This window comes from Mercenaria mercenaria, chromosome 3 (genome assembly GCF_021730395.1).
Source record: "Mercenaria mercenaria strain notata chromosome 3, MADL_Memer_1, whole genome shotgun sequence".
In the NCBI taxonomy this organism is placed as follows: domain Eukaryota; kingdom Metazoa; phylum Mollusca; class Bivalvia; order Venerida; family Veneridae; genus Mercenaria; species Mercenaria mercenaria.
The window spans coordinates 16,538,867-16,553,343 of NC_069363.1; the positions used below are offsets into that span (position 1 = coordinate 16,538,867).

At 31.8% G+C, this 14,477-nt stretch overlaps 1 protein-coding gene across 6 annotated transcripts in view; it reads left to right on the forward strand.

Moving 5' to 3' along the window:
* LOC123525372 (inactive tyrosine-protein kinase transmembrane receptor ROR1-like) overlaps nt 1-14,477 on the forward strand; it is a 211,851-nt gene that overhangs the window by 164,871 nt on the left and 32,503 nt on the right. For all 6 annotated transcript variants that reach the window (XM_045304363.2, XM_045304365.2, XM_045304364.2 and 3 more), the window contains one exon: nt 5,240-5,280. In XM_045304363.2, the coding sequence (XP_045160298.2) occupies nt 5,240-5,280 (41 nt within the window). The remainder of the gene's footprint in view (nt 1-5,239; nt 5,281-14,477) is intronic.

The following is a 14,477-nucleotide window of genomic DNA, read 5'->3' on the forward strand; positions in this document are numbered from 1 at the left end:
TTATAAGAAACTTTAACAAATTTGCTAATTTGAACTGGTTGCTAAGCAACACAATATAGAATTGCAAAAAAAGTTCAGTTGATACCCTTGGAACAGGTGGGATCATCTTTTTTTGATGCTTTTAATCTAAGTTTCTTTCACATTCAGTAGCTACAAAAACAAAATGATAAATATGCTTTCAAATGAAACTGTACATTAGCAGGGTAATACACTACAGTCAGGGTAATTGCTGTAGACAGGATGTTAGATGATGCAAAGCATTCTGGGTAATAAAATGTCGGCTGCAATTTTATTAGGTAATACACACCCAATTTTCACAGCTTTAAATTGTGTCTTCCAGCCTCATGCAGCTTGCAGAAAAAAAAACTTATAATATTCTTACTGTGTGCCAAGTGCGGTAATTTTGAGGACAAACTATTATTCACTGTGATAAAATGACCTTAAGAAAGGGTTATATTTATATGAATTGCCTTATTTGAATAGTACTTAAGCTTGTTTAAAGTTCTTGAGCATTTTATTGGACTCTATTTGCCAAACATGATTGTAGAATGTATGCATTCAATCTAATCAATATTGATATGTTTGAATAAAATATTTACAAGTTTGTTTAGTTATAATGGTTTGTCCACAACATTTTTACGGGATTAAGAATAATCTGTCAGATAGAAATAAAATACGGCAAACTTAAGCGACATGCAATCAGATGGACTAATAGATTATGTATTTCACCGACTGCTGTCATTGTGAACAAACTAATGATTTCCGTTTTCAACTGATGACACAGTTATAAATTGTTAATAGTCCTTTAATATGATATTCTTTTTTTTTATTAGAATCTATTTAAAATTGATTATGCCAACTATTTTGTATCTTACAAAAAAAACCCTATTTTTTTCAAGGAAACACGTCAATTCGTGGCAGTTTTTCTTAAGAAGTTTTACTTACAAGTACCCGTTGAAAATCAAAAGATCTTCTTGTATTGTAAAATTTTTATTCTTTTTTTATCCTGTGAACAATTAGATTTTGAAAACGATAAAAGTTGTCCTATAGATTTTGATGATACAATGCGTCACTTCCTGCAAATACTGCATTTGTTCTATTTGTACATGTTTTAGTCGCATGCAGTTTAGATTTTCAATGAATCAGCTGCATCAGTTAACTCATGAAAAGCTTCAGCGACAAACAAGACAAACAATATCGTACAAAAAGTGAGATATTTGTTTCCATAGTGCAGCATTACATGCAATTTATCAGCACGCTATTGAAACCCTTCAGTTTTGAAAAGCAGGAAAAACATGATACTCCTCGCTGAAAGAGATTGATTTGGTTGGCTCAATGTTCGAGTGTCAGAAACCAGTGATATTAAATTTTTCGCTCAAATTGGTGATATCCAATTCTTTTGTAATTACAGAACAAGTTATGATTTAGTGTATATTTCATATTGCATCAGGTCTTCCTGAAAAATTGCCTATCTAAGAAACAGCAGGAGTTTGGTAATAAGAGATGGCTGTTTCGGTATTGTTTTTTTATGAAAAATGTTTTGGATGTTTTTTCATGACACCGAGTCAAGTATTTATTGGTACAGAATATTATATTCCATATTCCCATCAACAAGTCAAAACATGATACAATTCATAATTTTAACATGTCCAAAACATTGTTGAATTATACTTATTTTACTTGGGTATTGATTACATTTTACTCGGACTTTATCATAGATTCCCTGTGTAAAATCTCAAACTTTAAACTAAAATTAAGGTATTACATCAATATAATATTTCAATGAAACTTCAAAGTTTTGTTGTTTGTAGTGTCATCTGGGGCATGTGCACTGAAATTTTTTTATTTGATTTCTAAAATAGTTTGATATTTATTTTTAAAGCCACTATATCTTCATTGTAAATATACTTAGTTATACCCAAGTGGAAACTGGCAGGTACTCGAAAATGCAGCTCTCTGATTGGTCAATTATAACCCCTAATGTACTGTGATGTCATGATAAAGTTATGAATCACTGATGGCAGTTAACTGAAAGAATCTTTGAATTTGTTTATGTGTTATGCAGTTCTTTAAGAATTCAAAGAAATCCGACCTTACTGCTTTTGTCATTTATCCTTCTAGATCTATTTCGATAGGGCATTTATAAAACTAAATTGCACTTAACCAATGTGGGGAGTATTTCCTCAGAATCTTGACAAAGTTTTCAGTCAGATTTCCTCAGTGTTGCCTCAAGGGTATTGTTTCATATGTTTCCTGGATCACAAAGTAAATTACACTACCAACAATGGCAACTATGATGTCATCTTAGATGTTTCTTTGGAGAAATATCTCTGTTTTTCTTTCCAGATTATTTGTAAAACAAAATTACAGGCAGACAGTGTCATTATGGTTTCAATTGTTTTTCTCTGATTTTCCGAGATTGTCAATGAAAAACGCTAAGGCAATATCTGACTCATCATCGGAAAACAATGGCAGATATCATTGATCCATTAACTCAGAAAATTCTATATCTAGTTGCTATATATGTACACGGTTATAGACAAAAGACAGATTTATGTGTTTTGTCTCAGCGTGTTTCCAATTGTTATGTAATTGAAAAAGTCTTGGATTACAAAAAATGATACTGAAAAATTAATGAAGGTACCACAGTCATCCCAGAGTAATAATACGTTATTATGCAAGCTGAAATGATTTTTCAAATGTAACTTTTACTCCTTATCCCCTTTCATGTTTAGATTACTTTCAAATTAACCCTTAGCCTGCTGGCGGCAGATGATTCTGCCTTTGCGACCAGTGCAGACCAAGATCAGCCTGCACATCCGTGCAGTCTGATCATGGTCTACACTGTTCGCTATTCAGTCAGTAAATTTTCAGTGAAAACCTCTTTGAGTAATAAGTGGTACTGTCCAAATTGAAAGATGGACCAGTCCATTAGAGAAATATAGCAGGTTAAGGGTTAAGAGGTTTGTTGTTTTTTTTTGGAAATACCTCAAGTCCTGTGGTATTAAAGCAGACATATAAAATTATTTTTTTATACATTTAGTTGCCAGAAGTTCTTCATATTAAAGAACAATAATTATTTAACTCAAGAAATCTAATGAATGGAGAAATTATTCAAGAAGTTACTGAAATTCTGCACTTATTGAATGATATTATAAATTGAAACTTTAGTCTTTTACACTTTAACATTTCCTTACTAAAGCTCCCAAAAATGCTTTGTCATCCTAGTTTCTGTATGTGGCTCTTCATTATTGGAGGAAATAAAGATAAATACTGTTTTATCAGTGGAAGTAAATCCAGCAGATACTTTTAAATAGACCTTTAGTTATGCCCCTTGGTTCCAAATGTTTAGGAGGGGATTTTAAAAGAATCATTTGGCATAGTAACAAAGCTTAGAATGTAATAATACCCGAGTTCACCGCATCTTGAAAATTAAATCTTTACATAAAAATTGAAGTCTGCAATTCCTCTCACTTGGTAAGCAAAATAAACAACAATGCAACCCTGACAGAATTATTCAGGAGTGTTAAATATAAAACAAGAATGTGTTATTGTAATTATAAGTGTTCCTGCACATATCCTTGTTGGAGGTCTTTTACTGGCACCTGTATAGAGTGAACAATCATCACTCAATGTTATTTGATGTGTCTGTTTCAGTGATTAGCATCACAAGATTTTATTATTTTCAAGCAGTTGTAATAGAATTTGTTGCTTAGATTTTCTTTATGAGGTCTTTAATATAATAACACTGATGGTAATTTTTAGTCTGAGACTAATGTATTCAAAGTTTTAAACTTTCAAGCTGATTGCTCAAGAGTCAATAGATCAGTGATTTTTTATGAAGGAATTGAGAGACAAGTGGCTTTTATTTAGGGATTGGTGATTTTTATAGAGGGACAAATGTTTTTATTGGGGGACCAATAATACTTAGGCTTTCCTTTTGATAAATACTCACAATGATTCATTGAGTTTATTCACCCTTCTTATATTTTAAATAATTTGTATGAAACTGACCTAAAAGTGTCAGCTGTAATTGTGGTTTTCATTAATTAAAGTAAGTTACTAGCTTGGTTTGTGTACTTGTTTAAACTTACAGGTAATTACAACATTTTTCCATGTAATAAAATCCATTAATTGTGGAAGTAAATAATAGAGTTAAATGTTATGTGAAACAACTGCATGATAAATAAAATTGATGTAAAATGACAAAAAAATTAGTAGAAATAAAAGTATTTCATGCACTTTCATTTATGATTACTGCTCTTATATGCATGAAACATAATTATTATGTTAACATTATTACTAACAGGCGTTAATGCTGTGACCTGCCTATGAAAATTGTATAAATTATATATATTATACTTACTTAAAATGTAATTTTAAGCATGTAAATGCCCCATGTGGTTCTGGGACGATCAGTGTATGAAAAGAATTGGAACCACTGCCTTACCCTTGCATGATCATAAGAGGCGACTAATAGGGTCTTAACACTTGGTTTTGCTGTAACTCTGTGATTCCAGCAGGTATGCAAATTTTGATTCCACATCTCATGTTTTTATTTCGATGTAAATGAGATGTGAAACCAAAATTTGTAGTCCTGTTTGGTGCCATATAACCTATAACCCAAATAAATAAATAAGCATGTAAATAATAAAAGCCACTTGTATAAAAAAAATCAGTTTTTTTTTTACAACAAAAAGAAAAGGTAGATCTACGACATTAATGCCATTTGTATACAGTATTTGTCCCATGGAGTACAGTAGAGTGAAATGTGTGTATTTATCAATTATGAGTGTAAAACAATATTTTGATACAAACTTGACACTTTATGCCATGAACTATATCTATACCCATATGGATACATTAGAATGACCAAATCTTTATGAAAAAAGAACATTATTTAATTGTATGCAAAACAAATAAAGATTATTTACAAATTAATTTGGAATTCACCAGGGTGCATTACTTATTCCTTATCTCTTATCAGTTTTCATTTATTTCTTTACTGGTTTCATATGAAAGATAAAACTTGGGTTTTGTTTTTTCTTGATTACATTTTATTGCAGTTTCTCTGGAGACTTGCAATCTGAAAGCTGATTTATGTTTCAGGAGCATTTTCTGTCATTTCTTGTGGAAGTAACATGTCATTTTCATTTCATTTCAGTAACAAGCAGGTGCAGCCTAATTTTTGAGTATGTTGTTGATGTCTGCTATAAAAAGTGTTCTTTTCTGCTTTCAGGCCAGAGTTCTTCGATGATCTTGTTGGGAAGAACAACAAATGTAAGTATTCTATGGAATTTTCTTGTTTTCTTGAAGTGACAATCTAAAATTTTGTTTCTGCCATAAACTGTGTAGGGCTTATATATAATTATTAAGATTCCATATTGTATAAGATCAGAAAGCCTTGCTTCATCTATCGGAATAAATTGCAACATTGTTAATGGTATTCTGCAAATAAGTGTTCTATGACATCCCAGTTAGAGGTTGAATCAGTTGGAGATGTATATGTTAATTGAACTATGTCATAGCCAAATTGTTACCACCTCCAACATGCTTCCAGATGAGGATTTGTGTTTCTGATTAAACCATCTTAGTAATTATGTCACTTCTTAAAATAACTGACACATCAAACAGAAGGAACACTGTAATAAATGTCATATTATTTTATCTAAATGTATAACATGGGACATTTTACAATTGCTTGTATTTGACATATACCAGTGAGAAAATATCTGCAGGGTATGTTATGGCATGTTGTGGGCTCAGTCTGACCTGGAGCGGAGGATAGAATTGCTTAGTGTACATTGTCTGCATTCTGAGGCTGATTAGTTGTAATGGTGCAAGGAATTGGTAGAATGCAAGATGCAAAGAATGAATATGTCAAAATGTGCTTTTGTTAAAGAAAAAAAAAACAACATTTTCCATCTTGATTGATTTACAATGCAAGAATGCATATAATTGGGGAATAAAAGATGTATGACATTAGATAAGTAGACTGTAAATCCAGATTGAATTTATAGCCTAAGGATTTTGCCTTATAAAGCAAAATGTTTGTTGCAGTGCATAACAATCAACCTCTTTTATATTGAGTAAAGGGGAAATAACTCAGACTTAGTTGTTAAGTATTTTTAAAGGTCCTTAATGCTTTAAATTTTTATCTTAAAAACAGACGAAACAGCTTTCCAAATAGTTGTTATGCTTACTTACATGGTTAGAAAAGCACTACTTTTAATATTGTACATGAACTGTTACAGTTAGAGCATTAAAGGGAGGTAATAAAAAAGAATTGATTCAATAAAACATTCTAGTATATTTGGCAATGTTCAAACCTTTGACAAATGTTAAAGAAAGTAATTATCAGAAATAGGATTTTACAAGAAATTAATATATTTTATGTTCTAAACTGAAAATGTGGCAGCCACATTTTAAACAAAGGCATTATGAACCTTTAAAATGTCTGTCAGAGAACAGGAATTGCAATTCATTAATAATAAATGTTTTTTAAATTAAGCCGAGGTATTCTTGCAACTTGAAGTTCCATTCAAATTTCCTGAAGCATTGATAGACTCTTCCTAAATAGTTCTGTTAATTGACACATAGATGTCTAAATAACTGAGATAATGTCATTTCATGCACCATTTAAATGGAATTAATATTTTTGATGCATCTATTTTTTATGGAGCCAGTGTGTATGGTTAACAAAAATTCTTATTATTTTTTTACAAATAAAGAATGAGTAAAGCATTTTTGGTAGATGTTATATTCGCTTAAGCTGTGAGGAGGATGTTTTTCATGTTATATAAGTTTTTTACCTTCAAAATTGAAGAGTTCATTTCAAAATGGCTGTATTTTACCATAATTATGCAATATTTGGTTGCTTGTATTCTGTATTTATGATTCAGCCAGTTTTGAATGATTCACAAAACATTGAAAATAAAAGACTTTGTCAAAACATGATAGATGGCTCAAATAAATCTTCAGAATGTTGGTTTTATCTCGAAAATCGGAAGAATAAAATATTTCCATCCATTATGTATAAAAGCTGCACCCTGTTATTGGTATATTATTTGTAATTTAAGTTTTGAGATAGTATTTAAAATGAAAATTTGCAAGAAATTGATGTGCAGTTTAATGTTGAAGATTGCATTAAAGTCTAATTTGTTTACTGAAAATGTTCATTTATATTTTTTACTTTTGTAAAAAAAAATGCTGGCTATAATATAGGGAATGTGATTATGCAACTGATTTGGAATATAATGTACCACTAAAGTGTATGGATTCTTCCATGTTAGAAACATGTTTCTGTTGACAGTTTGCATTTGCTTGTAAAAGAAGATATATGTAAAGCATTAAAGTATAACATTTTAAGGAGGTGCAGTGGCACAGGTGTAGTCTATGGTAAATACAAATTACTCATCTGACTTCTACCCAACTGAAACAGTGCCAGCATTTGGATATCTCTACCTGTCAGTTACAGAATGAAATGAATATTTCAAGGTAAAAAAAAGTTGACACTTTTTTTTTTTGAAGGTGGTGCACAAATACAGCGAATTTATGATCTATGTGGGGCAGAGCCTGACTAACACACACTTAAGTAAAAGTGGCAGTAATGTGCATTATACAAGAATTCTCATTCACTTCACTTCTTTACAATTATTTACTGCTTTTTTCTTGACAGAAGATATATTCTGTGTGAAAACTTACTATAAAAGAATTATTTGTTTCTTGGTTACCTTTTTTCATCTTCAAATATTTTTTAGCTCACCTGTCACAAAGTGTGATCGCGCGGTGTCCGCCATCCGTCCGTGCGTGCGTCCGTAAACTTTTACTTGTGACCACTCTAGAGGTCACATTTTTCATGGGATCTTTATGAAAGTTGGTCAGACTGTTCATCTTGATGATATCTAGGTCAAGTTCGAAACTGAGTCATGTGCTGTCAAAAACTAAGTCAGTAGGTCTAAAAATAGAAAAACCTTGTGACCTCTCTAGAGGCCATATATTTCACAAGATCTCCATGAAAATTGATCTGAATGTTCACCTTGATGATATCTAGGTCAAGTTCGAAACTGGGTCACGTGCCTTCAAAAACTAGGTCAGTAGGTCTAAAAATAGAAAAACCTTGTGACCTCTCTAGAGGCCATATATTTCATGAGATCTTCATGAAAATTGGTCAGAATGTTCACCTTGATGATATCTAAGTCAAATTCGAAAATGGGTCACGTGCCTTCAAAAACTAGGTCAGTAGGTCAAATAATAGAAAAACCATGTGACCTCTCTAGAGGCCATATTTTTCATGGGATCTGTATGAAAGTTGGTCTGAATGTTCATCTTGATAATATCTAGGATAAGTTTGAAACTGGGTCACGTACGGTCAAAAACTAGGTCAGTAGGTCTAAAAATAGAAAAACCTTGTGACCTCTCTAGAGGCCATATATTTCATGAGATCTTCATGAAAATTGGTCAGAATGTTCACCTTGATGATATCTAGGTCATGTTCGAAAATGGGTTACGTGCCATCAAAAACTAGGTCAGTAGGTCAAATAATAGAAAAACCTTGTGACCTCTCTAGAGGCCATAGTTTTCATGGGATCTGTATGAATATTGGTCTGAATGTTCATCTTGATGATATCTAGGTCAAGTTCTAAAGAGGGTTACATGCCATCAAAAACTAGGTCAGTAGGTCAAATAATAGAAAAACCTTGTGACCTCTCTAAAGGCCATATTTTTCATGGGATCTGTATGAAATTTGGTCTGAATGTTCATCTTGATGATATCTAGGTCAAGTTCGAAACAGGGTCATGTACGGTCAAAAACTAGGTCAGTAGGTCTAAAAATAGAAAAACCTTGTGACCTCTCTAGAGGCCATACTTGTGAATGGATCTCCATAAAAATTGGTCAGAATGTTCACCTTGATGATATCTAGGTCAAGTTTGAAACTAGGTCACGTGCCTTAAAAAACTAGGTCAGTAGGTCAAATAATAAAAAAACCTTGTGACCTCTCTAGAGGCCATATTTTTCATGAGATCTTCATGAAAATTAGTCAGACTGTTCACCTTGATGATATCTAGGAAAAGGTCAAAACAGGGTCACGTACCTTCGAAAACTAGGTCAATAGGTCAAATAATAGGAAAACCTTGTGACCTCTCTAGAGACCATATTTTTCAATGGATCTTCATGAAAATTGGTCAGAATTTTTATCTTGATAATATCTAGGGCAAGTTCAAAACTGGATCACATGAGCTCAAAAACTAGGTCACTATGTCAAATAATAGAAAAAACGACGTCATACTCAAAACTGGGTCATGTGGGAAGAGGTGAGCGATTCAGGACCATCGTGGTCCTCTTGTTAGGGTTTTGTAATGGATTTGGATATAGTTGATGAAAGTCCCCACCTGTTATGGATAGAGCTAAGCTCATGGCACATATCAGTTTTACCTAAACATTATCCAGCCTAGGCCAATCCTACAATAAATAGTACCAAATAAAGTGATCACCCGGTACTTACTAGTCGAGAATCAGTCACAACTGGAAATGAAACCTGTCTGATCACTTGCTACTTACCAACTAGCTGCAACATCATTTTCTTCATCTAATTACCTCATTACTGAAACATTGTAAACTGGTGAAATTTTTCTAGTTTATCTTGTTTTTATTGCATCATTTTAAAAACTAATTGTAAAAACACTTTGGCCTTAAAAGATGAAATTAATGTTCATTTGAACAGTGCCTGAAGTATGTTACTCAGTTTTGTTGAATGTTTTGTAAAAATGGTTTACAGCAATTAAGATTCTTTAACTGACTTAGAACAAAAATCCAACAATAAAGAACAACGTGTTCGCGGCAAACGTCACTTTATGTTATCGATTGCCTCCAAAAACCTATAATTATTTCTATTACTGGTTTGACTTTTGAAATGAATTTTTGTAATGTGAACCATTTATTTTCATTGGGAAAAGAAAATTTGATACGAAAACATGTCTGTTTGGAAAGAAACAAAGGAAAATGCTGGAACCGACAGATTATTTTTGGGTCGGTGGCATATGGCAATAAATTAGGCAGCCTTTGTCACATGAGGATTTCCTCACTTTTTATCACTCCCTGTCCCTTTGCATTTGAAACTTTATTCCCAGTGCTGTTAATGTTTTAAATATAACTTGCACTTTTATATTGGTCCGTTTTGTATGCACATTGAGATAACATATAGAAGTCATATAGTTTAACAGTGCACTACAACACAACACGACAGGACATGACACACTATACCATTTATAGTCAAGTTAAAACATAGTGAAAGAGACTGAATGTCAAGTGGAATTTAGAGAGTCAAAGAAAAGGTGTAAGGAAATTTAGAGGGTGAAAAAAAGACCTGTCTTATTTAAGGTTAATTCCTACAGTCTATTATAAGTTAAGAAAGTTTTCCATAAAGAGGCAGAATTTCTGAGTTTTGTTTTGAAGGAAAAAGAATACACAAACTCAAAGAAAGAACTTTAATAGGTAAAATTTTGTAAAATAAGATGTTGTCATTTTTAGTTTGAGAATGATAAATTGATTTTGTTAATATCAAAATCTGAAATTCTTTGAACTAGTATTTTGTTTCTGAATATGGTTTGAGTTTCTGGTTTTCTTTTGAGAGATATTTTTACTTCTTGGCCGTTAATTGTCAAAAAAATGTGTGATTTATTGCAGTTTTTATAAGATTTATTAGATTTTTCATATGATTTGGCTAATGAAAAGGGAAGTTAAGGGTATTATTAGGATCGCATTTCATGCAGGATTGATGTAACTGTATGAATCAGTGTAATAAGGAGCCTTGTAGGCTAGTGTACGTGATTACGTGCCTTCTGTGTTCTATCACGAATGGTTGTTGGCTGTGCATTGGCGGCATTCGGAGTCACTTTGTCCATTTTCTGTAGTAAAATAGAAGGAAATAATAATTAGTTTATCATGATGCTGAAAAATGTTTTTTGATATGGCTTGATTTGTTTAAATTTACGATTATTCTTTTCTCCTAATGTTTCACAAACACTCTTTCCAATTGGCAGGTTGTAAAATAAGTCAAACTTTTTAAAACATTAAGACAAAAGTAAGTTTTCTCTATTAATGTTAAAATAACATAAATCAAGCACTCCTTTTCACAAAAACATTGATGATTCAGCCAAAGTTTTTACTTAGAAAATCTTTATAATTTGCACTGTTATTTTTGTGTAGAAGATCTATCTTAACTATGCAAATTGCCATTATGAACTGTTAACAATTTTACCTTAAACTAATAAGCCTGTTCTGAGCGTGAGACTGGAGGTGACAAATAATTTTGATGAAGATTTGACTAAAACAATAAAGTAATGTTTTCCTCTCTCATAAAAGACATATAATATAAAGTAATTTGTTGTTCTTTCTCATGTGGGGTAGTTGTCAAATACATGTGGAAAGCAAGTAAATGCTAGAATTTACTCTAAGAATACTTGCAAACTAGGTCACTATTCAATAAACCCAAAAAGTTCAGTTGGAAATTTAAAACAGACAAACAGATCTTTATCGGATTTGATGATTATTTTTTTCTGAAAGTTTTGTCTGCATTTTGAATATCACTGCACACAAGATTTGATTGATATAATTGCCTTCTTTAAAAGAGAAAAAAGGTTTTCAATAAAAATGGATTTTATAGAAGAATCATATTAGATTCAGACAGACCAAGGTGACTATGGTATGTAGCTATACCTTGTAGATTTCTGATTAGAGATAGCAGCTATTGTTATCAGCTATCATATCTAACTTCATATCATTTTGTATGAGATATATATTTTTTCATACCTGAATATAACTTGTTCTTCCAAGATATTACATGCACACACCCATATTTATATTAAAAAAAAAGCCTGATGTAAATATCTGTATTTATACAACTGATTCTTCAATGCAGTAAAATACTGCTTCACAAAAAAAGAAAAGAAAATGAGACTTTAGACATAAATTGTATTGATTTATAAGTATCTTTCAACTTTGACAGTGATTTCCTTGTTATTCTTAAACTGATTTTCAATTTTCATTAAGCAGAATGACCGATCTGTTAGATTTTGTATTTTTATTACCTCCCTTTATATATTTTTGCCCTCGTAATCCAGAAGGAAGTTGTTTTTCTAAATGTATAATCATGAAAGTTAACCATTTCGAAATTAATTTTTGTCTGCTATGAAACATGAACCATGCATGTGCAGTCCGTTAGATTGTGCCTAACAACCCAGAATTTCATTGTCTTGCAATTTAAATGAAACATGAAATTCAAATCCCTGTGGGACATAAACAAATATTTGAAATATGGTCATACTGTTTTAAAGGAAACAGTTTAGCTCAATGTTTGACCTTCAGCCAAGTTGAAGCAAAGTAATACATTTTCATCAAATGCGTGTTTGATGCATTAATCAGTTTTCCAGCATTTTATTTTCACTATCACTAATTGCAGACACTCACTGATAGAGACATTTGCCTAATGAATTTCAAGTCCTTTTCATTTTCAAGTGTCATTTTTTCAAAATGGCTTCATATATCTACAGATATGAATGCCTTCTGAGAGCCATTAATACAAATGAATATATGAGTTTAATAGACCGGCTTGACTAATTGATTGATGCAGAAGGCAATAAATTCAAAATTAGAATATTCTAATACTATCACAAAAGTCTCTTTAGAAAGTAAATTGAAAATCGTAAATGCCAGGCAGCTATCAGTTTCAGAGTTTTAATAGAGCAAGTCTTACATGCCATAATTGCAGTCTGTCTAGTAGACACAAAATTGCTATTATATCATTCTGAAAAATCCAGTAAACTGGAAAGGGGATGCAGAGTAAGAACATTGTCTCTGTTTGATGCAAAACCAAGTTACAGTAAAACCTCTCTACCTGGATGATAATTGCCAGTTTGCATTGTTTCATCTGTATTTAAATCTGTTTTATCAGACAGGAAGTCATGATATACAGGTCCAAATTAGAAAGGAATTTAGTGTGTGTGGGTCAGAAAATTTTTAATGTTCACTGAATTAAGGTTGAAATTTAGAGTTGGAACAAGATAAGGACTCTTTGAACAGTAAGTCACTATAAACAGGTTGGAGTCAGAATTTAAAGAAAATACTAAGTCATATAAGACAAGAGTTCATTATAAAAAGTGGTCTCCAGATAGAGATAGAATGATGAAAACTTGATATGACAAGTAATAATGTCAAATAAGAAGTCACAAAAAGAGGTTGAAATGATACAGAAACATATTTTAAGGAAACTGTATGTCTTATAAAGCAGGGAGCCATTATAAACAGTGTATCTCTTATATTCAAGGCAGTACTTTATTACACTGAATGTGGTAAGTATGAAAAATTGATGTTTCTAGGAGCAGGAAATGGAGGTTCCAGCCAATTGGTTATAAAAAATTTGACAAAATTGTTTATGTGGATGGGTTGTGCAATCTGAATGTTTCAGCACAATCAGATTTATATGTTTTCTGTATGGGATATCACTTCCATCAGATTTCAAGTTACAGAAGATGCAGACTCGATAACTAAAACATCTACCATTTTTTTGGAGGTTTTGACAAATCCCATATGGCCTAGAACTATCATTCACTGCTTATAACTTTACATAAAGTCATAAATCTTTCAGCATTGAGAAAACTTTTGGTCATAAGCTCTTTACTCTGGTACTCAGCCATAACTTATGGGTCTACATTATTCAGTTATGAACTGTTTGGCATAATTATGAAGATGTTTAAGGTAAAGATTTATACCTTCACCTCCTCCTTTAATAATATTTTTTCTCTAGACTTAATTTTTCATCTTGCAGAAATATGCAAGAGAGAGACAGAGATTTTTTTGCAGCACAAATTTTAAAGTGTATGTTTTTTTATGCACCTGTCCATCATTCAATCTGTCTTTCAAACTTTGTTGATTCCTCCTACAGTCTTCATCAAATTCAAATGAAACTTTGTATACATAATCAACATGAAGTGGACATGCACATAATTTTCAGGACTTTCATGTCCAATTATTGTTTTGAGTTATGCTCTGTTTTTGGACTTTGCCATTTAACTCCTACAGTTTCTATCTATTATTCATTATGAAACTTGGTATAAATTTTGTGATTAACACTAAGTGAAAATAAGGCATATTTTCTGGACTTTTCTTGAAGATCCAATTATTATTTTTTGAGTTATGCCCCTTTTTTGAACTCGACCATTATTACAACTACATAATTTATGTGCATTGTGCACTCCACTCCTTGTACATTTCTCATCCAATTCAAATAAAACTTAGTATATGCCCCATTTTTGAACTTGGCCATATTGCACTTTGTGCACTTCATTCATCAAATTCAAATAAAACTAACTAAACATTATAAACATGTAGGCATGCACATTATTATCATGACTTTCATGTCTGATTATTATTTTTTGAGTTATGCCCCTTTTTGGACTTAGCCATAATTATTACATAAT